Consider the following 23733-nt stretch of genomic DNA (forward strand, 5'->3'; position numbering starts at 1 on the left):
ATGTATAGTAAAGTAAAAGAAAAATTAAATTATAAACATTTATTGAATTCTTAATTAGCGTGAACACTTTAGAAAATCTTACTTTCGGAAACAGAAGGAGTAATATATTTGTTTCAAAATTATGTTATCCGTTCTTTTTAAAACCTGTTGCATGCATGTTTTATTCTTCCATGTATCTCTGAGGGCATCAGCATTGAAAGGTCTTAGCAAAAATTCACACAGTTTTCGACAAAAAAAAAATTAAAATATTCCAATAGTGTTGAATCCGCGTCGCGCGAGGTCGCTGGAAAGACCCCGTATCGTTACTGTTCTGCGGGCTCCACACCACGTGGCGGTCCGCAATTGGACGAATATTAATTTTTTTTTTAAATGAAACGAAAAAAGAAATTAAAATAATAATAATAGGAACATTGGGAATCGAGAAGTGAGGTTCACCAATGCTGATGGTCTGAGATCCCCTACCTCACAAAATTACTTTCACAGTTCAAATTTCACTTAAATTGTCAATAACTAAGATCTGACCTGGCTTAATTTTATATGAAGTATATTTAACAACAGGGAGAGATCCCAGGATGAAACTCAAAACTAATTAATCCCTTTGTCAAAAAAAACTAATCTTTAAAAACATGTAGAAAGTCGTTTTGAAGTGTTCAAAGTGGCAAAAAGTAAACAATTTGTGTAGATGGTGGAACTCATTCTGTTGCCTTTTCCAACATAGCGAGTCATCTACCCATCTAATAAACCGCTAGGTCAATCTTACATCAAATTCTGGTGAAAGTTTTGAAGTCATTTGACAATACATGCACAGCATTTTAGTTGTTGGAATAATATTGTAAATTTGAAAATACACCATGTGCCTTTCTGCTTGGCATACCCTAGAACTGTATCTACTGAAGAAAGAGAAGACAAGACGTGAAATTGACGTGATTCTAACATGGGATTTGAGTTATATTGGCTACAATTTTGTTTAGATCGTTGATTTGGTTCGCAGACATATTAACGTTAACATAACGGTTCGTCAAAAAAGAAAAAGTTAAAACAACCCGGAAGTAACTTTTAATCAAACATCGTAGCTATTATAGCCGAACTGGATTATATGCTAATTTATGATAATCCCAGAAGCATGTAGAAACCTATGCCTTTTGCTTCTCAAAGCGTTTACGGTTTACGTAGACTGTTTAGAAACCCAACAAGGGAGGTCCATAGTTGGTATGAGGCTTTGACCCATATATAGACAAATCCTTTACCATTCTAACTCAACAGTGAACCACAACCATTTGATTTCTTGATTACGATATTGCATACTATGTTTTAAAAAGAAACGATTTAAAGATACGATTCAACATATTGTATATATAGATCTTAGTGAATACAAAGTTTAAGCACCAGACCTCACCACTTGCTCTTTTACCACCTCCAATAAAAAAGTACACCAACATCAGTTCCAAAACCCCTTTTGGTTTCACCCAGTTGGAAAACAAAATCAGCTTATATATGATGGGCTTAGTAGACATACACCGTAAAAGTTTCATTACATGGTGGATTAGACTGCACCCTACGGTAGGGACCGGTTTCATTATTCTTCTAGTGTTATAAAGTATATTTACCTCGGCCGCACCGTTTGGCGCAATGATGTTCGCATTTGGACGTTTTTTTGGCTGAAAATGAAATAGTATTAAAAAGGATATATAGAAATGGAATATGTGTGTGTGGCAATTAAGAAAGAAGAGAGTATATACTCACGGTCACGCTGGACGCAGCCGGTGGTGCAACCGTCGTATCAGTCGCCGGGGCCTAAGTGAGCCTCCACCACCATGTCCGAGTTGGAAGATAAAGCCACCGGAATCAGAAGAGCTACCACTATCATCACTTGCGTCTTCATGTTTTTTTTTGGTGTAAAAGTTAAGATTTATACCAGGTTTTTCTGTTTTTTAAGGTTGTGGAAACCCACTTATTACAAAAAGAGAAATGCAAGAACAAAAGAAAGAAAAAAACAAATCTAAGGAGGCTGAAAGGTGAGGGAGAAGAATAGCTGAAGCAGCAACAGAGACAGTGGTCTTGAAGGAGAGATGGAAAGGAGCCGATCCCGGATCAGCCGATCAACACACAAGATCACCCCTGCTTCTGAAGTGGCCACTTGCGTCTTCATGTTTTTCTCTCTCAGAGTTCCTTTCTCTTGCGTCTTCATGTTTTCTCTCTCAGGGTTCCTTTCTTACTTTTTTTGTGTTTGCCTTCGTGGGTATTTATAGAATGTCCTTGTTGCCAGGTTTGACCACTAGTACATGTACATGTGTCATGATTGTTTTAGATCCTAAAATCTACACTAAAAATTTGTTAGTGATCGGGAGTTAAATCAGGAGAAGATAAATGATGTAGGCAACGATATCTTTAGAACACAACGATATAATCAGTTTCCGGTAGGCAAAAATGGACTTTTATTGATGAACGAGATCGAATACAATGAGTAAAATAAGATCGAATGTTACAACGAGATTGTTAAGAGAAAAGATATAAAGATCGATGAAAACAAGGTCCAAGTGTGGGTGTAGCTCTTTTTAGGGTTTTCAACGTGTCCTCCTCCGTGTGTGTTCTCCTTCTCTTTATAGTAGGTCGACTTTGTGATCTCCGTAACCATTCCGCGATCTCCGTATCCTGTTCCGCGAACTCCGGGACCTCGAGGTCTCCGTCTCGAGCTCGTATGCCTGCAATGGGCTCCAATTCTTTATGGCCCACATCTTTGACTGTGGCCCATTAATGTATTGACCGAAATTGGATCCAACATTTGTCCCCCAGTCTCTTTTGATTTGATTGAAAAGAAAAGAGGTGGTTAGTTATTAACTCGGGTTTCATCGTTTGGTAACCGATGCGATTTTGGTTTGAATCAATGATGATTCTTGAAAAACCGTTGTTTGGCGCGTTTTTTCCTTTTTACGCGTAACGGCTATATTAGCCGCCGCTAGGGTGAGGCCTAGGTCATCATTATCTTTCTCGAGAATGATGATATAGCCGTTAGGATGGTTATAAATACGTGAGAGATTTCTTTTTTCGTTTCAACTCCGATTCTTTTTCCTCATCTCTCTTTTGCTTTTGCTCTAAGATTTCTTGATCGCTGAACTTGAGATGTCTTCATCGTTCAGTTTTTCTCGTCCAACGACTACGACCGATGATCTTGAGGATCTCTACAAGGTGTACGAGGTTGATCGCGCCATCGTTCTAGATTTGGCCGGCGCGACTGAGACTCCTGAAACCGTACGGGGAGGGTATTGCAGAGCCTATCTTTCTTTCTTTCACTCTTGCTGTCTTACCTTCCCGATTCAGGAGCATGTGCTCGAGATTCTAGCGGAGCTTTGATTATCGTTTACTCAAATCCTCCCAAATTTTCTTAGGCACCTTATTACGTTCTTGGTTAGGGCTAGGGAGGAAGGTATTTCTTTCGGCCACGGTGAGTTCCGACACCTCGTTCTGGTGAAGCGGAACAAGCAGAATCCGGTACCTTCCTTGTGTCTCCGCTCCCGGGTCGCCACGTCATCGAGGACGTCCCCTATCGCGATGAGAAGTGGCGCGAGCAGTTTTTCTTTTTTAAGGTGGATCGAGCGTCTGTGGGAGATTTTGATTTCTCTCGACTTCCCCGGAATTGGGCTGAGAGTATCGGTTAGTTTTTAAATCTGAGTGTCAATCTTTCTCTTTGGGGAATTGGTGACTCAATTTCTCGTTTTTCTTTGATTGTTACAGCTTCTTCCGGAAGTTCTTTGATGTCAGACGAGATTCGTGGTCTGATCGGAGTCCTTCGGAGATGTCGTTTGAACTGGTCTTTGTTTGATCAGACTAGGATTCGAGCTGCTTTTGGCATGCCAGAAGAGACCAACAGGCCCCCCTCGGGTTAGGGGTTCTGAGGATGAGGCGGAACACTCCCGGGAAGTCGTTGCGACCCCTTCCGTTCAAGCTCAATCTTCAGATCGACTGGCTAGGCAGCTCGTGAGGAGGTCGTCGTTTCATGCTTCTGGGTCGGCATCAAGGAGCCGAGCTTCTGATAGACCTTCTTTGATCTCGATTCGGGACTCCGAATATGAAGGTGCTTCTTTGGAGGAGTAATCTCCAATCTCATTGAGCCCTTGTTCAGAAGATGAGACCGTTGCCGCGACCCATAGGCGGCGTCAGTCGTCGAAGGCCACCTTGCCCGGTCCATCTCGTCCTAGGCTTGTTCCTGAAGGCGATGGTTCTTTGTTTGTGGCTGAAGGCGACTTGATCTCTCTCGCCGGCCGCATGAGGTCTGCAGGCTGTCGTCTTCCGTCCCTTGCTTCTTCGGCCGAGAAGGAAGCTTACGCTAAGGTTGCGGTTGCGAGCTCTAAGGTTTGCTTCTCGTTCTCTTCCTTCTGAAATGCGCTTCAAGGTGCTTATTAGTCCGTTTTGATTTCTTTTTAGGTGATGGAATCTTTCAACGAGTATGTTGTGGTGATGGAGGATCGCGTCGAGGCTTCTCGGAATGACAAGGAGATTGAAAGCATTGGTTCCGAGATTAAGAGGCTTTCAGAGGAACTTGAAGCCACCAAACGCGAGGGAAAAAAGGATGCTGAAAAGATCAAGGCTTTGACTGATGATTGGAGGAGAATTCAGCAGGAGAACGAGGCTCTTACGACTCAGGTTGTTGCTTAGAGGGCCAAAATCGCGGCGCTTGAGATCGAGAGGGATCGGGATATTCGTCGTGTTTCTCGTATCGCTCGTCGTGATATCAAAATGCGATACCGAGAGGTCCTCGAATCCTTGAAGGAGTAATGGACGAGTACGAAGAAGGAAGTGTCCGCTGAGATCCAGTTGCAGGAGGTGATCGCCAACATCGATCTTCTGAATGAGCTTAAGGATGGGGTCCTAACCGTAGATGCAGAGCTTGCTCATTTGAAGGAGATGGAAGGAGATTGTTAAGGTCTTGTTTCTTCAGCCGCCGTGTCAGATTGGTCGATCTCCGAGCTCGATCATCCTCAAGTTTCAGAAGATTCAGTGGATCAAGTCGGGGGGGGTCGTCTATTCCCGAAGGATCCAATTCTAGTTAATCTCTTTTAATTGATATCTTTTTGTATTTTGTATTTTTGTTTTCCGCGATCTTCGATTGCGAGGTTTCGAATATCTTAAATGGATAAACACGATTTTCGGAAAATCTTTGCTTCCTTAGCCTTCGAAATTCTTTTCCTTAGGTCGTGGAGATACGGTGATGCCTTGGTCTTTATAAAGCCTTACTTCGTTTTAGGGTTTACCACAGTACTCCATTAGATTTTTTGTTCTTGCTTGTGAGGAGGACATGGCATCGAGAAGAACGACCCCTCGTGATTCCGAAAGGATACGATCTCGAGCTGGTAGTGTTAATGCGGAACACATACGATCCGGAGACGTGAGCGAAGCGCTCACAGAAGTTCTTCGTGAAGAGACCAGACTCCCGCGGGCTTCTACCCAAGAGGGAAAGGACCTCGATGGTGACAAGTCTGCTGCTCGTATTAAGTCGAGTAGCCAAACTGGTTCGGAGGGGCATGATCGTCCTCCGAAGAAGGCTAAAACGAATGGTTCAGACCATCGTCTCGGTGTTTCGGGTGAGATGGCTGTTGCTAAACCGTTTCATTGGCAATTTTCTCACTCCAAGGATTGTCCTATCACGGAGGATCCGGATAGCGTTCCTCACTTGGTGAGGCATTTCAAACCTGCTGGGTGTCCGCTTCCTTCTTTTCGAAATATGACGGAGCGTGAGGCTTATGTGAAGATGGCTGTCGCTCATGCTAAGGTTGTTCTATTTGATATTTGCTGCTTTTGAATCTTTGGTTCGTTTTGTTATTGCTGACTTGTTATGTTTCAGGCTATGGAGGCTAATAACGACTTCGCGGCGACTTTTGAAAAGCGCCTGCAGGATGTTCCGCGTTCTGACGAGCTTTATGAAATAAAGAAGGTCGTTCGGGAGCTAAAACTTGGTCTGGAGATGGCTCAGGATCGAGAGCGTGCTAATGCTGCTCAACTGGCCACTGTTGAGAAGCTGGGGAATCAGGCTGCTTCACTTGAGGCTCGTCTGCGAGTCATGAGTAACGAGAGGAAGTCGGCTATGGAGAAAGTTTCCTTTTTGGAGGCAAAATGTTGAATCTTCTGCTAATAAGTTCTCTGATGATCTTCGTCGCGCAACTTATGATGCTTAAAAGACTCTGGCAGATAGCTACTTGGATGTGCTGATATCTCTAAAGGAGAAGTGGGAGAAGAAGAAGGCCGCAACTGATTGCAAAGCTCGCTTTAGGGAGGTTATGGCAAATATAGATCTCTTGAAGGAGATTATGAACAACAATCTTTTGGCCTCAGATGAGTTGTTGCGTCTTCGAACGAAAGAGGTCGTCGGGTCGGAGCTCGATGTGATGGGGGTTTTGGATTTCTCCGTTGAGAAGCTTGATCTGCCTCAGATTACGGAGGATCTGCCAGAAGATTTCTTTGCTAAAGTCCCTTCTGGGATGGACGACACGGGTGATAGGTCGAAGCGCGTGGGTGGCCAGTTCGAGGATGTTGAATTCGACGTCGAGGAGTAGTTTTAGGGATTTGACTTTTATTTTCGTTTTTCCATTTGTTTCTGTTGCTTTATCTTTTTAATAAAGAAAGGATTTGTGAGTTTTTGAGTTGTTTGTCGTAACTTTTCCGTTTGCGCGAGGCCATTCTTTTGAGACCGTGCGTTGATTTGTCGTAGGTACTTTTATCGACATACGTTTGATGTAACAAAAGGTTTTGTTAACTTGTTTTGCCGTGCTCGTTAGCGGGGCGGGCTGTAACCGAAAACTTGATCAGGATCCTGGTTTACAGTCAACCGTTTAAGATTATTGCGATTTTTCGGATATAGGAGATTTAGCGAGCTCGATCTGCAAAGTGTAAGAACCGAATTTTAATAAAAGGTTGGTTTTCGGTTTGTTACAAAATTGAGATAAGGAAAGAAGCTTGTCTATCGATTCTGGGTCGATGCTGTCGTGTTTAGCGTTTTTTGGGTGTTGCGACGCGTATCCTTCGAGCTGTGTAATTGGTGGGTGACTGAACTCGTGTCGTGAGTTTCCTACGTACCCTCGGTGAAGGATCAAGTCATAACGTAGTTTGACTGTTTTTCCCTGGACAGGGTCTTTAGTTCGGCTGTTCGTGTACATGTGTACGTCTGCTGTTGGCCTTGGTCGCCCGATTAAGGTAGCACGTTCTGGAGCTCTTCTGACTGCCTCTAATGGTTTCGATTCCTTTTGGAGTCGGGAATTTCAGGCATTGGTGGTAGGTTGAGGGAACTGCCTTCATGTTGTATAGCCAGGGCCTTCTAAGGATTGCGTTGAATGGGGCCGAACGGTCTATCATGATGAATTCTACGATTTTCATGATTTCTCCCGCAGTTACAGCGAGCTCGATTGATCCGAAGGAGTATGTGGTTTCTCTTGCGAACCCGATGAGGGGGGTCCGTTCTTGCTTTAGGAGTGCTTTGGTGAATCCCATTCTTTTGAAAGCGTCGTAGAAGAGGACATCAGCCAAGCTTCCGGTGTCGATCATTACTCGAGATAGTTCACAGCCGCCGACGTCGCGTATTACGATAGCGTCGTCGTGTGGTTGGTCAAGATCTGTGGTCTCGTTTTCGGCGAAAATGATTTCGTGGTCGGGACCTGATAAGGGTTCTCTAACTCCTACGCTGTTTTCGGCTCTTTGTTGGTATGCCTTGATGGAGTTAACCGAGTTGCAAAATTTGGAGCCTCCGTAGATAAAGTCGATTCGTTGTTTGCCTTTGTGGTTTATCGAAAAGTCCCATCTTTTAGTAAGCGTTGGTTGGTATTGTCTCTGCCCCTAGACAGGTTGCGATTAAGGGTTCGCGTGCTGTCTTTCTTCTGAATTCGTGGGGCACTCGGTCTTTCTAGCAGTTCACGGATTCAGGCCATCTTCTGCTTTCGTTTGAAGTTGGGGATTTTCCTGAAAGGAGACCCCAGGTTTGGGTTGTATCGAGTAATGTTGGGAGGGGGAGTAGATTCGTTGAGATTCTCTTGTGTTCGGATTGTTATCGTAATGTCGATGGATATTTTCCCTTCGATTTGTTTCTTGACTCTTTCAGGTGTATGATTTTCTGGTCCCCACGAGATCATGTCGACTCTTTTCTTCGGCGCTGGAGGGGAGAGCTTGGAGACTCTGGCTCAGTTTCTGCTTCTTTTATTCGAAGAGCCTTTAGTATTCCGATTAGATTTTAGGGTCCCCGGCTCTTCTTCTTCTTCTTCGGTATCCTCGATGGTCTTTTTGTTTTCGCTTTGACTACGAAGTGCCGCTCGGCATTCCTCAGTCGAATGATCTTTCCGATCGTGGAATGTGCAGTGTTTGCTAGGGCCGTATGTAGACGATTTGTTTTGTGGAGAATTGTTTATAGCATACGAGTGTTGCCCTTTAGTTGTTGGTTCTTTAGGAGCAGTGTTCTTTTTGGCGATGTTATTTTTGTTTGCGCTATACTGTTCCTTCAAGGCTGTGACCTCCTCTTCGTGGGTAGCGAAGTATGAAGCTCGATGTAGGGCATCGTCAAATGAGATTGGTGCCCGTACTGCCATATCTTCCTTGAACTTGGATGAGAACCAAACGCCGTTTTTTAACGCCGCCAGGGCTACGACTTCATTCGGGTGCGAGATCTTGGCTTTGATCTCCCTGAATTTGTATATGTATGTTCTCAATGGTTCGAAAGGTGCTTGCTTGAGATTCCAGAGGTCTGCCTCGGTGACCTTTGTTTCTATGAAAACCGAGTACTATTTGAGGAATGTACATACTAATGGGTGAAGTTGTCGATTGAGTTTTCTTCGAGCCCTGCGAACCATTCAGGAGCGGCCCCCAGTGAGATTTTCGGCAAAGAAGCGGCAGTAGCCACCCTCTTTTTCATCGTCGTTGAGGTGCGCTCTTGATATCGCTAGTCGAAAGGCTCGTACGTGGGCTTTCGGATCTGTGTTCTCTGCATACTCGGGAAATTTGAGTTTTCCGACATGGTGTAGCCTTACGCTGGCAATTTGGTTCGTGAATGGGGTTCTCCTCGTTTCCTCAATTACCATATCTATGTCTGGAGGGGAGCTCGTTGCCATATGGACGATGGCGTGTATTCTTTTGAGATTGGCATCGTTTCTTTCGATATAATTCTGGAACGTTCCAGTTTCGCTCGGGGTTCCCAGATTTTCTCTTTGAGGATCTGTGCCGATAGGTCTTCGGGTGTCGTAACCGCGAGCTTGTCCTATTGGTTCGCCGAATCCCGTTTGCTGGGCGGTTCTGGGAGCTGATGGAGTTCGATTCTCGGAGGTTAGGTTTCCGAGCGGCGGCATTCGATTTCTAGGCTACCTGGTTCTTTCCGTATATCTATTTTGCGATTGGATCGGAGTACTTTTTTGGGCTTGTAGTCCGGTGTCTATTTCGTCCAGCCCGCTGTAACTCAGACTTCGCTGCGGCATGCTCTGCTGCGGAGGTCGCTACGTTATATGGAAACGGAAGCGGAAACGCGGGAAGCGGAAATGCGGAAGCGGAATCGTATGGAAGAGTAGAAACAAGTTTTTAAAAAAAATAGGAAGCGAATCCGTGTTGGAAGCGTATATATATATATATATATATATATAAATTAAAAACCCACATATAAATGATAGCTCATTGGGAGAGGGAAGACACTGCAGAGACGTCTTCTAGGAACTCCAGGAACCGGAAGAGCGATCGTGGCGGGAAAGGTATGTATGTGCACAACCTCGGCGCTTGCTCCATGTCTACTAAGGAGGATGAACTTGTAAGTTTTTTATTATTATTTATCTTTATATTTTTTAAATAAATATTTTATATATTTTTTGGCTAATAATGGCGGTTTTTTTAGATCGAAGCAAATGACGGTAATCCCGTTGATCGTCTCCAACTCATTAAGGTGGCTCACACTAACAAGACGACGGGTCAAATTCAGGACCCCGTGATCAGAGGTGTAGTTGATTTGGTGGAAGCTGAGATAGTTTCTCAATCTCAGCCTCTCTCTGATGACTGCGACTCCACGGGAGCTTCAACCAACCTGTCTCTATTGCAAATAAATGAGATGGTTGAAAAGGTAATTTTTTTATTATTATATATTTTTTTTATAATGTCGATTACTTACTTGTCCATATTTACTTACTTTAAATATTTTTGTAGGCGGTTCCTAAAAGGAAAGGAGGCCGTTTAGTTGGGTTGGCCCGTCGTGCTTCTTCGTATCCGGCATCTTCTTCGCAAGCTCCGTATGCCGATCCCATGATTCTCGAGGAGCTACATGACAAAGATGAACGGATTGGGGCATTGGAGGAGCAGAACACCACTATCCTTTCGGAGAATGCCACTATCCGTTCGGAGAATGCCACTATCCTTGCTGAGTTGGCATCCCAGAAGAAGTTCAACACCGAGATTATGCAGAAGCTAGATCGTTTGATGTCTTCGAGTTCTTCTTAGTTTATTTCGGCTTTATAAAACTTTCGGAATGTTTTTTTTTTCTATTTCGGTTTGTATGAATTTTAAACTTTATGAATGTTTTTTTCCTATTTCGGTTTTTATGAATTTAAATTTTATAATATTATTAGTTTTAAATTTCCAATTTTTTAAATTTATTAATATCAAAAAATATATAAAAATGCAAAATTAATTTGTAAAAAAAAAAGGGTATATACCGACGGACAACGGTCGTCGGAATATACCGACGGACATATATCCGTCGGAATTTACCGACAAACTCATTTCCGTCGGAATATACCGACGAACGTGGTTCGTCGGTATATTCCGACGACTGATGTCCGTCGGTAAATTCCGACGCCTACAGTTCGTCGGAATAAACCGAGGAACCACGTTCGTCGGAATTGTAGTTTTCCGATGAACTCTAGTCTCGTGTAGCCGCATCGTAATATCGTCGGAAGTTCGTCAGAATGACGTTTCTTGGTATTCGTCAGAAAGTCGTCGGAATTTCTGACGAAATTCCGACGAATTTTTTTTTTCCGACGAAACGATACCGACGGACGGGTTCGTCGGAAATTCGTCGGAATAGACCGATTCCGACGAATTACCGACGATTTCGGCCATCAGAATCCCCCTGTTTTCTTGTAGTGGGAAGCGGAAATGCGGAAGCGGAATCGTATGGAAGAGTAGAAACAAGTTTTTTAAAAAAATAGGAAGCTAATCCGTGTTGGAAGCGTATATATATATATATATAAATTAAAAACCCACATATAAAATAAATCTGAAAATTTAAAAATGTCCAAAACCCACAAAGCATCGTTTGATTCCCTTAACTCCTTCTTGCAGAAGATGAGCCAGAACTCTAGTATAAGACTCAACATATGTATTACTGCAGAATTTGCATTCAAACCTCCACGATCCCCCTCCTGCTATCTTTTCAATTTTGTTCACATAAATCCATAAAGGTGCTTTATCATCCACAGCAGCATCATCGGATGAATTCATATTCCTGAAACAATTGTTAAAATTTAACCAACAAATTAAACATCCTATCTTCATAAAGTTCTTTTATGTATGCGGATACTTCACACAGTAATGATCTAAATATAAAAAAGGCAATTAACTTTAAAAAAATTGTGATGATGAAGACATTACCGTACGTTATGTCGCAGAAACAAAACGTTCTGTGCAGTCAAAGCACAATTTGATATTAAGTTATTAACATAAAACTTTAACTTTAGTTGAAGAATTCAAGTTCAATTTTACTTCCAACCATTACCAACCATTCACTCATCAAACTATATATAAAAAGAGGTTTATGTTTCTATAAAAGACAAAATTTCATCATCACACCAACACATTAGAAAAACATCTGTCGTAAAATCATGTTATCACTTATCAATAGTTTTGTTTTTGTTTTCTGATAAACAAGAAGAACACATCTGAGAAAATTACCTTGTTAGTTCTCTGGCTCCAGTATGAAGAAGAAGAAAGCAGCGACAAGGAATGACGTTTCATTAACTTAGTCTTGCCACTTTTTAATTAGGGTTTTCATTAAGGAAATAAAACATAAAACATATATTTTTTTCTATTATTTTTTAAGTTACGATTCCGATTTCAAATTTTAACGCTTCCAAATAGGAATCACTGATTCCATTACGCTTCCAAAATCTATATTTCCGGATTCGCGATTCCACCACGCTTCCGAGCGCTTCCGAATCCGTTTCCGCTTCGGAACCAGGAACCACAACTTCAGGCACGCTTCCATGCAACGTAGGGAGGTCGTTGCGAGTTCTTTCCCATGTAGCATCCGAATCGGGCGCTCGGGATTTCTGGAGTACCGAAGGCTCCGACGTTTTGAGGATTTAGCGTTTCTCTTAATGGATCAGGAGGCGATTGGTGTCTCTCTCGGGCGTTAGCTCGATGCTCTGCGAGTTCCCGCTCGGCTTGGTCCAGTCGGTTGGCCATGGCGCGACAGGCGGACTTTTAGTTGCGAGCTTCGTCGATTAATGACGAGACCATTTCCCGAAGCTCGATCACTTCTTCTCGAGTCTGTGCTAGCGGGGTCGGAGATATAGGTCTAGATGATTGAGATCGGATTAGGTAGTCAGCGGCCTGTCTTTCTCCGGGGTGATTCCAGACTCTAGCTCCGGTTCGATCTGGTGGTGAGGATCGATAGTGGACTGATGATCGCTCTTGGTTCAAGGTTCCGATTGGAGGGTTTTGTTGCGTATGGGTCGTTCCAGTCGTCCCATCGGCACCTGTTGGTCCTACGGGTAAGGTATCGGTTCTCGAGTTGGATCCGGTAGGATCGATGTTGTCGATTCCTGATGGCATGGTTCCGACAGTTTGATTGGGATCCATAGTCGCGCTTAGGAAACTTAGATCGGTTTCTTTAGCAAAGATATTTTTCATTTATCTTCCCCACAGTCGGCGCCAAAATGTAAATCCTAAAATCTACACTAAGAATTTGATAGTGATCGGGAGTTAAATCAGGAGAAGATAAATGATGTAGGCAACGATATCTTTAGAACACAACGATATAATCAGTTTTCGGTAGGAAAAAATGGACTTTTATTGATGAAGGAGATCAAATACAATGAGTAAAATAAGATTGAATGTTACAACGAGATCGTTAAGAGAAAATATCTAAAGATCGATGAAAACAAGGTCCAAGTGTGGGTGTAGCTCTTTCTAGGGTTTTCAACGTGTCCTCCTCCGTGTGTGTTCTCCTTCTCTTTATAGTAGGTCGACTTTGTGATCTCCGTAACCGCTCCGCGATCTCCGTATCCTGTTCCGTGATCTCTGGGACCTCGAGGTCTCTGTCTCGAGCTCGTATGCTTGCTATGGGCTCCAGTTCTTTACGGTTCACATTTTTAACCGTGGCCCATTAATGCATTGACCGAAATTAGATCCAACAATTGTCACATAGTGTTATCTATCATCATTGTTCACAGTATTAACGGCAAAATTATACTCCTTTCTTTTTGTAAGATGTTTTAGCATAAACACATAAATTAAGAATTTTTTTACTTTAGATAAAATTACTTGATTACAATAAAAAAGTAACTAAAAATAGTTAATCATTGTTATTCTGAACCAATAAAACAAAAGCTACATATTAACTTTTAATATTTTAAGCAATTGTTATAATAGTTTTGCATAGAAACCTTCAAAAAACATTATACAAATTGAAACAAAACTATCTTCTAAAACATCATACAAAAAAAATTCCGAGGGAATATATCAACCGCTTTTATTTAACTTCTACTCAGACCAGCCTAACAGAAACAGATACCCCACGACGAGTATACACACACTATGAATGTCGATTATTTGTTCGTGATTTAAACCTAGTTTTGATGGAATTGCCGAAGGACTCTCACCAAGCTAAGAAGAATTAATCGAGAAACTTACCGATTAATCTAGGTCAAAAGCAAAAAAGTCGATTGGAGGTTTGAACCTTAACGTTAGTACAGTTGATGAACTGGAGGAAGAAAAAGTATAACACGCTTCCTCATTCATCTTATCCGTAAATGAGTACAACATTGTTTTTATATAATGAGTTTATCTCTAGTTTACATGACATAATAGCTAAACCGCATTAAACCAACATTGATTACATGGTTATCTACACTAATACACACATTCGTTAAAACATACTTTGATGTTAATGAAAAGTTCAAGCTTAAACTACTCTCCCTCATTTTAAAATATTAGTTTCAGTTTCAGTGAAAAGGAGATGAACTAGTAGATGCATAGATTTAGCCGAAAATGAGAAAATATAGTAGACAGCGTATGATTGAGATTGACAGCCTTTTAGTAAACCGGTTGGTCCGGTTTTCATTACATTTCAAAGTTGTTAATACATTATAGTACTAGAAGTGAAATCAAGCATTGTAGCTGTATTGCCTTATTAACTGATTACGATAACAACACACAATACGAAATATGTTTTGAAGCGATGCAGTTATGAATGGAGATTACAACATCATTAAATCTAATTGGATCATAGTGGATATAAAGATTTATGCACCAGTCTTTCTTGCCTTTTTAGCATCTGCAATTACGAAAAAAAAAACACATTTGTTCCAAGTCCGCTTTTGGTTTTCATTCAGCTCCAAAAACTCATCCCGCGGGCCACAGCGTATGATCCGATTCTGCTAGACAACATGGTCTTTAAGTACATTACATGTATGATAATCTACAAACCTAACCGACCCGGTTCGGTTATGGTTGCTATCGACTATATAAAGTATATCACAACCCGGTCTGGTAAGGATCCGGTTTCATTAATTTACCTGGGCCGCACCGAATGGAGCACTTGCTATCGCATCGGGCGATCTTTCTCGCTGGAGACAGAAAAGAGAATATTAAAAGGTTATGTTTTCGTTTTCCTTTGTAACCAGAAATCTCGAATCAAAATTGAGACTAAGCATCAATGTTTTATAGCATCTAGGATTCATATACAGGGAAAGAAAAACTTATTGACAAAGAAGAAAGTGCTCACAGTCGCGCTGGACGCAGCCTGTGGAGCAACTATCGTAGCAGTCTCCGGGGCCTAACTGAGCCTCCGCAACCATATCTAAGTTGGAAGAAAAAGCCATTATGATCAGAAGAGCCGCCAATATTGTCACTTGCTTTTTCATCACTCTTCTTTTTCTTTAGATCTTCTTTGTTATTATTTCTGGTTTCTTTCTCTTTCTCTCTCTTTTAATGTGAGCTTTTGTGAGTGTTTATAGAAATGTCACCGTTGCCAGGTTTGACCGCTAGTCCATGTGCCGCGCATATTCCTCTCCTAACGTTTTTTTTTTTTTTGGAATGAATGTTAAATTTTTATCAAAAAGCCTTTTTACATCCAAGTGTAGACAATGACTAAAAACAGCTACTACTTTTTTTTTATACTCTAGTTCCAAACCAAAACTGGAGTCCACCTTCCAGCCCTCTCCCCCTCTTCATTCTCATTAAGCTTAGCTTATTTCTAACGCCTTTTTTAGTGAGCTTCTTTAAAATGGAGATTGGCAAAGCCTGCTCCCCATGCTTTGCTTTGTTCCTTTCTCTCCATATCGCATACACTGCAGCCTGAAAGGAGTAGCGTACACAAAAAGAGCTCATCTTACTCAGAGAGTTTCCTGATATCAGAGTCACTATGGAGGACCAAACACTGGTGTGATTGCCTCGCAAGATACCAAGCGTTAGGTGCTTCCACAGCTGAGATGAGTAAGAACAATAAAAAAATAAATGGTTTTTAGTCTCTGCAGCGTTCTTACATAACACACAAGTAGTGTCTACTCTCTGGTTCCAACTAGAGAACTAGATACTCTATCCATAGTTGATAACCTGTCTAACATTGCCAGCCAAGTAATAAATGCGAACTTTGGAGTAGCCATCAAGAACCAAACGCATCTTGCCCATGAACATTGAGCATAAGTTTTTCGCAGCAGTAACCAAGTCTCATAAGATGAGAATTCAGCTTTAAACCCCGACTTCCTCCTCCATAAATCCACATCCATCACATTGTGTCTTATCTTCTCCTTAACAGCTATCAGCTCGGCTTCAATTTCATTAAGAACCACAGATCTATGCCTTCTTCTCTTCCTGCTGCACTCTGCAGCTTCCTCCAATGTAGCCTCTTTCCTAAATCCCATATCAATGATGCTTTTTTCCCACAGAATATAAAAGAGCACCCCCTTATCAGACCAATTATCGAACCAAAACGAGACATGGCGACCATTTCCCACCTCTTTTTTACAGAAAGTTCTCGCAACATCCCTCAGTTTTAATAATTTTCTCCACATCCAAGACCCTGCTTGAATTGTAACCTTAACTTCCCAGAAACTCTTCTTTTTCAAAAGATTAAACTTTATCCATTTACCCCACAGCGAGTTACCCAATAACATCCTCCAAATGATTTTTAATCCATAGACCATATTAACCTCCTTCAGTCTTTAGCACCTGAATCCCCAATCCTCCTTCACTTTTGAGTTTACATATGTCTCTCCAAGAAACCTTAGCTCCTCTTGACTTTAAAGCCAGACTTGACCAAAGAAATGAAGCACACAGTTGCTCAACCTCCTTCATACACTTGCTTGAAAGCCTAAAGACTGCTGCCCAAAAGTTAATGATACTCATCAGCACAGACTTGATCAGCTGTAGCCTCCCTGCGTAAGATAGGAATCTACACGTCCATGAGTTAATCTTACTGCGAATCCTTTCCACTAGAGGTAAGTAGTCCTGCTTGTTCATTACTTTTGTCATCAGGGGAAGTCCTAAGTAACGAACAGGGAGCTTACCCTCAGCGAATGGAAAATTCATCAGTACTCTACTTCTTTCATCCTTAGACACACCAGCCATATACAAAGTCGATTTCTCAATACTTATGTTCAACCCCGACCACTTAGCAAAGTCTTCAAATACTGATAGAGCCCCTTCAATAGATGCTTTGGTTCCTTCTATGAACACCATGAGGTCATCAGCAAAGCATAGATGAGTGAGGGAAAGTGATTTACACCGAAGATGAAACTTGAACTTCTTCTCTTTTACAGCTTTGTCTATCTTGAGCGAGAGCACATTCATACACAAGGCAAAAAGGTAGGGAGAGAGAGAACATCCCTGTCTTAACCCCCTCGTACTCTGAAAATACCCAGCCAATTCACCATTTACTTGTACCGAGAATGAAGGAGTAGATATACACAGTTTGATCCAGTGAATGAACCTAGCTGGTACGCCAACTGCCTCTAGCAACTGCAGCACAAAAGACCATTGCACTGAATCAAAAGCTTTCGAAATGTCTATCTTCATTACACATCGAGGAGAAACAGATTTTTTATGGTAGTCTTTAACCAACTCTGATGCAAGTAGAACATTTTTCAGCAGTAGTCGACCTCTTACAAAAGCTGACTGGTTCTCTGTGATCATACGAGGAAGGAGCAGCTTCAACCTATTAGCAATAATTTTTGAGACCACCTTGTATAGCACATTGCAGCAAGCAATAGGTCTGAAGTCTCGCATCTCCAACGAGTCTGTTTTTTTAGGAACTACGGCCAGAATTGTAGAATTCATTCCTTTGGGCAGAAACCCATAACGAAAGACTGATTGTACAGCCACTGTGAAGTCATTAATTGATTTGATGCGGAACCAACCGGGTTGAACTTTTCATCCTCCTATTTAATTTACAGCAGGCAGATGCACGCTGACCAACTTAGAATGTTTGAGATGCAAATACAGATATGGATTAAATTGATTTGATGCGGAACCAACCGGATTGAACTTAAACAGTTGATACCTGATAATCCACAATTTCTAAAAAAAACTAAAAAATATTTTGTAAAATTATAAATATTTATTTACTTTTAATTATAAATATATTTTATTTTCTAAATATAATTAGAAATATATAAATAATTATCTTATTAGAATTAATATTATGCGGATTTCCTAGATCACTCGTCAATTTAATTAATAGACAAGTACAAGTACAATATTTTTTATGCAGACTATGCGGATCGATTTTTGTACTAAAATAATCTTGGGAAAACTGTTTTTTAAAAAATAGTAACTATGTCCCTTTAGACTAATCTATATTTTGTGTCATATTTTCCTATAATATCCTTTAATATTTATGAAAATAATTTTAATAAATAGTTTTACAAACAAAAAAAATTTGGAAAAATAGTAACATTTGTTAAAATACCTATATGAACTTAATGGTATATTTTCCAGTTATAAAAAAGTTAAAATTATAAATTTCAGATTATGTTCTAAAAAAGTAGAAATGACATTCTACGAAGTAGAAAACGAAATCTACTTTTTTAATTGAATCTACAATGTTTAGAATACGTGATCTACGTAAATAGGAATATTCTACAAATATGTAGAATACACATTCCGCGCTTAACCTACCATTCTAAAATTCTTAGAAATCAAAATCTACACATTAATCTAATTCTAAAACATGTAGAAACCGACTTCTACAGATTTACTATAAATCTAAAACATGTAGAAATCAAATTCTAAACATTACTATAATTCTAAAAAACTGTAGAAACTGATTTCTACATATTAGTTGTATTGTACGGATAAGAAATCTGTTCCTAAAAATATGGAAACAAAATATTTGAGAATATTCACTTTTATATTTTTTTAAAAAAATCGATTTAAAAAAAAAAACGAAAAAGGAACAAAAAAAAGCGACAAATCTATTTGAGAATATTCACTTTCATCCCAGAGAAAAATATCCTATTTTTAGAAATTCAAATTCAAGGGGTGCTACTGGTTGTTGTCAATGGAACATTCTTGAAGAGGCGTGTCCTATTTTTAGAAATTCAAATTCCTATTTTTAGAAATTCAAATATTTGAGAATATTTGAGAATATTCACTTTCATCCCAGAGAAATCGAGTTTAAAGAGTTGAAATCATGCTTGGTCGGTTTAAATCAAGTGGGAATCAATCCGGATATAATCATACAAAACCAAAAAAATCGATTTGGGATTCTTTCCTCGGCACGGGATCGATCGATCTATTCTTACAGATCGGTCGATCTGTGTAAATCGACCTTCGCCGATCGAGTGAAATGGATCAGGTCGATCATTATATATATTTCGCGTTTTTTTTTTGTTCTGAATAATGATCGGGATCGATCGATCCACTATAACTTGTAAAGTGGGATCGATCGATCTCCCTTGTCGAACTCAATATATATCTTTTTAAAAAGATTACAATTTTAAGGGCATTACTGCCATTTTGGAAAAAAATAGTCTAATATGACATAAAGTAGTATAATTTAGTCTAAAGGGACATAGTTACCATTTTTTTGCTCTAAAAAAACAGATTTCCCAATAATCTTGTAGTTTGCATAAAAGTAAATGGGAAAATTGCCAAAAGAGAACAAGAAAACAACATAGTTGTCCCTATGGTATAAATCCATCATTAAATTGTCCCTTTAGTATAAAATTTTCCAAAATTCCAAAACTAACCTTGAATTAATCTAATTAAACATAATTTAATTGTGTTTGTTTCATGTGCTAAGTAATTTTTTTTTTTTTAAAAACGTGTTACAAAGATATATTAAAAAAGTTAAAACAAAAAGGGAACAAAACACGTAACCCTAATTTCTTGTTGGTTTCTCCGCCTCTCTCTCAAGAAAAACAATCGAGACTTTGAAAATGGCGATCCTGTGTAATAACCGGTGAATTCAACGGCGAAATCAAGCTTCTCCGCCTCTCTGCTGCTCGCTGCTTCTCTCTGTTTGCCTCCACCTCTGAACTAATTTCGTTTTTGTTTCACCGCCTCTCTCTGATGGCCAAAAAATTGAGACTTTGAAGATGGCGATCTTGTGGACGAACCAGTGAAATCAAAGGCAAAATCGAGCTTATCCGCCTCTCTGCCTCTCCGCTTCTCGGCGCTTCTCTCTGATTCTCTTCACCTCTCCGCTACTCTCCGCCTCTCTGCTTCTCGTCGCTTCTCTCCATTTCTCTCCACCTTTCGGCTTCTCTCCCCTTCTCCGCCTCTCTCATCCGGCTATCTGGTCTCAATTTGTGAACGGTTTGTTTCTTTGATTTGTCTTAGTCTTTGTTTCATTATTAAGTTTGTTACTTTGACTTGGATCAATATTTGTTTGCTTGTCTGAATTGACTTTTTGATTATGTGAACCGATTTTGGTGAACAATGTTAGTGTTTGTGTTTGTCTTTATGAGTGTTACGATACTGATTTCGCTGAACAAAGTTTGTGTGTATTTGACTGTTAATTGTCTTAATTTGCTGATTTGATTGCGAGATGGAGATTGACTTGTCTTATTTGATTAATCGATCTACTGTGTTTCTAAATTTAAATTTGATTAGACAATGGTGTTTTGCTTTTGATTATTATCTTGTGTTTGGCTCAGTTTCACTCTGGCTCAGTTTCACTCTTACGCTTGTTTCGGGCGTTTGCATGTTTATGATATTGCTGTTAACAACCATGTGTTTTATTATCTTTTGTAGATATGGAGCTGGAGCTACCTAAACGATTATATGCAGAGGGTTCAGAACCTCGGGTTAAGAAGATCAACAACAGTTGCCGCATGGAACTTATCAGAGATCTGAAGAAAGCTATGTGTGCAGAGTACGATGATGTGAAGAGAGATCCTGTTTTCACACATATCATGGCTATTGCCGAAAATGATCTCAAGTTCTCTGGGAAACTAGTGGATAGCTTCATATGTAGACAGCTGATTACCTCAAAGCTGCATGAGAAGTGGTTTGTTTTTGCGAGGACGCCTCTCCGGTTTTCGCTTCAGGAGTACCATGCTGTGACAGGCCTCAAGATTACACGGGAAACTAACAGTGACGTAGTGAAATGGAAAAACGACGGGGGTTTTTGGAGTAACCTACTGCACACAGGTGGTAAGATCACCTTGCAGTCGATCAGAAAGGTTCATCTACAAGAAGTTCACACTTGGACGCGGCTTGATAGGATGAGGTTGATCTACTTGTGTGTAATAGTGGGTGTGGTGATGGGGAGAGATGAGAAGGTGTCCATCCCTCATATGTACATCAAGTTGGTGATGGATTTTGACAAGGTTCGGAAGTTCCATTGGGGTCTTCACTCGTATGATTTCCTGTTGAGTTCGATTGAGAAGGCAATGAAGAAGTTGGGTAAGAAGGAGAGCTACATTTTCGAGGGTTTCTCCTATGCTCTCCAGATTTGGATTATGGAGGCAATTCCTGATTTTGGAGAAATATTAGGCAGAAGAGTCTCAGACAGCTTCAAAGGTCCAAGGTGTGGCAATTGGAAAGGAGTTGCAAAAGTTTCTTATGAAGACATCATTGAGCTCGAGGACTCCTTAACTAAGAAGGTAACATTCTCTCTGTTTTTTTCTTTTATATGGTTGTTGTATATATTTTGTTTGGATTTTCATGTTTTAACTGTTTGCAGGATAACTTCTTCTCGGTCATATCAGTGACTGGTAATGGTGATGTGTTTCTAGATGCTCAGTACACAAGGGAGGGTGAGATGGAAGATGAACGAGTGGACCTTGTTTTGGGGAGGATCAGGAACAAGTATGATTGGAGCAACACAGACTGGCCAGTTTTAGACCCTGAAGAGTCTAAAATGGAGGAACCCGACAGCCATGATAGAGGGTCAGAAGCTGATAAGATCGTGGATCATACGGATGTTGTAGCAGACGAGGAGAACTCTTCGGTTAAGGTCGCAGGAAAAGGCAAGAGAAAGTTTCTTGATGAAGGAGCAGAGACAAGAAAGAAGAAGGTGCTGTGTAAGCGATCAGCAGAAAAGTTTCTGACTTTTGGTCCTGAAACTATGAGTTTCATTGAGGGTCTTATCCGCACATCTGTCACTTCATTGGGAGATGTGCTCAGTATGCAAATGGCGAATATGGAGAGGGTGTTTACAGAGAGGATGGGAAAGATGGAGATTGAGGTTTCACAGCTCAAGGACGCAATCAGTTTGACTGGTGAAGGAAGCTATCCTAGTAAGAAAGAAACTGAAGAAGCTCCACTAAACAGCAAAGCCAAGGAAGCTCCACCTAAGAGCAAAGGCGCTCAAGCTCCACCTAAGAGCAAAGGCGCTCAAGCTCAACCTAAGCGCAAAGGCGATCAACCTACTCCAACAAAAAAGGTACTACCTAAGAGAAAGTGTAGAACTTGATGAACCTGGAACTAGGATGCTTGAGTTAGGGTGCTGGAGCTAGGCTTATGGAACTTTATATTGACTGTGTAATATTATGTAATATGGAATGTGAAACTTTGTGTAATAGGTTTCTAAAGTGTAATATGTTTGAATGTTTGTGTATTAAACTCTATGAATGTAATGCTTTGTTTGTGTTATGAATAAATGGCTTCTTCTTATATGCAATGTTTTAAATTTTAATGAATAGGACGGGAAAAAGATTGCTACAGAAACTAATGATTTTGATTTTGGATTGAGTACACAAGACTTGCGGGACCTGTCCCAAGCTACATTTGTTGACGGTTTTGATCTGTCTCAAGTGAAAGTTGAGACGTTAAGTAAATCGAAACCGTTTAACATGGCTCCACTGCAGTGGAATGATGAGGAAATGGATCGAACCAAAGAAGACTCGCCAGATGCCGCGTTGGTGTTTTTCCGTGAAGAGGATTGGGAAAAAGTTAGAACTTGGTCAACTTCCTCCACGTAAGTACTCTATTCTCATTCATCTGACATGTATTAATACATTTAAAATAAACTAATGAATGTTTTACAATTTTATCATTGTATTTGGTTTCAGACCTATACGGATTGGACCTGCCACTTTAGATTTTGAGATTGCTAATCGTCTTATGGATAAATCTGAGTGGTTAAATAGCTTGGTAAACCTTAGAGACTATTTGCTTCCATATGTGTCTTTTAAATACATTGTGTGTGCTAAGATTTTCAAAATATGCAGGAGATTGACGCTGCAATGTACGTATTCCGGGAGAGAACATCTTTGAAACGATGGAGACCTCATCGTGTCGCCTTCATGACTGTCGTCTTCAGCAATATGATTAAAAAAGAGTATGGTCATTTAGAAGCTCAGGGTAGAAAGAGCTACATGCTTCATAATTTGCTACTGCAGTTCGGTAAAGGAGTCCTTCCACCACATGGCAGGACACATGAGATATGGAATATAGATGTGGATCGCCTGTATGTCCCTGTTCATGTCAGTGGGAATCATTGGATCGCCTTGTGCATCAGTTTCGTGACGAGGAGCATTGAAGTGTTCGACTGCTCGGGTAAGAAAAGGTACAAGGAGGTGGATGGGTTCGCAAACCTTATTCCGCGTATTGTCAAGGCAGTTCAGCCTATGAGACACCAGAAGGATTTCGCAGTCGGTGCATATACTGTTTCCTATGTCCCCGTTGGGAATCTGAATAAAAGTGCATGCGACTGTGGCGTCTATGCAGTGAAGTTCATTGAGTGTCATGCGCTTGGATTGGAGTTGTCGTTGTTGCATGATGGTAACATTATCGAAGCTCGCCACAGGATTCTATGGGATCTTTGGGAAGCAGCTAATGATCCGGAATTGATTGATAGGATGTCAAAGTATCAATCCCCGGAGTGTCTCTCTTCGACTGTAGAAGAGATTTTGTGAGACTGCTTGGTTTCAAGTTCTAATGTAATGAACAAGATTGCTTAATCTGATGTATAACTTCTAGATTTTATTATCATTTTTAGGAACAAGACTGCTTAGTTTATTGTATAACTTCTAGTGTTTAATTATGATTTTTAGGATTGACTCTTGTAATCAAATGTACATCTTGTGGTTTTGTTATTAAGAGTTTTTAGCTGAA

General features: G+C 40.6%; 2 protein-coding genes and 1 long non-coding RNA gene across 3 annotated transcripts; 2 read left to right on the forward strand and 1 right to left on the reverse strand.

The window, feature by feature from the left end:
- Positions 1 to 1331: 1331 nt before the first annotated feature.
- Positions 1332 to 4756, reverse strand: LOC111206310. The gene is made up of 2 exons (XR_002658512.2): positions 1744 to 4756; positions 1332 to 1658 (listed from the first exon to the last, which is right to left on the reverse strand). It is a non-coding gene; the product is annotated as an uncharacterized LOC111206310 (long non-coding RNA).
- A 537-nt stretch (positions 4757 to 5293) lies between these two features.
- Positions 5294 to 6548, forward strand: LOC106398798. Its single transcript, XM_013839307.1, has 3 exons — positions 5294 to 5767; positions 5840 to 6103; positions 6216 to 6548. The coding sequence occupies exons 1-3, from the start codon at positions 5294 to 5296 to the stop codon at positions 6546 to 6548; spliced, it is 1071 nt and encodes a 356-aa protein (XP_013694761.1).
- Positions 6549 to 19437: 12889 nt separating this feature from the next.
- LOC106402284 lies at positions 19438 to 23733 on the forward strand. The gene is made up of 6 exons (XM_013842989.3): positions 19438 to 19986; positions 20425 to 21278; positions 21359 to 22060; positions 22320 to 22594; positions 22689 to 22770; positions 22848 to 23733. Exons 2-6 carry the CDS (start codon positions 20427 to 20429, stop codon positions 23532 to 23534), a joined length of 2598 nt encoding a protein of 865 aa, XP_013698443.2. The 5' UTR covers positions 19438 to 19986; positions 20425 to 20426; the 3' UTR covers positions 23535 to 23733.

Source organism: Brassica napus, chromosome C5, assembly GCF_020379485.1.
Source record: "Brassica napus cultivar Da-Ae chromosome C5, Da-Ae, whole genome shotgun sequence".
Taxonomy (NCBI): domain Eukaryota; kingdom Viridiplantae; phylum Streptophyta; class Magnoliopsida; order Brassicales; family Brassicaceae; genus Brassica; species Brassica napus.

Bases quoted from the DNA above. Each gene is read 5' to 3' on its own strand.
- LOC106398798 (XM_013839307.1), top strand. From the start codon at position 5,294: ATGGCATCGAGAAGAACGACCCCTCGTGATTCCGAAAGGATACGATCT. The intron at 5,768-5,839 runs GTTGTTCTATTT...GTTATGTTTCAG, and splicing joins TGGCTGTCGCTCATGCTAAG to GCTATGGAGGCTAATAACGA. The intron at 6,104-6,215 runs GCAAAATGTTGA...ATATCTCTAAAG, and splicing joins AGAAAGTTTCCTTTTTGGAG to GAGAAGTGGGAGAAGAAGAA.
- LOC106402284 (XM_013842989.3), top strand. From the start codon at position 20,427: ATGGAGCTGGAGCTACCTAAACGATTATATGCAGAGGGTTCAGAACCT. The intron at 22,061-22,319 runs GTACTACCTAAG...TTTAATGAATAG, and splicing joins AACCTACTCCAACAAAAAAG to GACGGGAAAAAGATTGCTAC. The intron at 22,771-22,847 runs GTAAACCTTAGA...CAAAATATGCAG, and splicing joins CTGAGTGGTTAAATAGCTTG to GAGATTGACGCTGCAATGTA.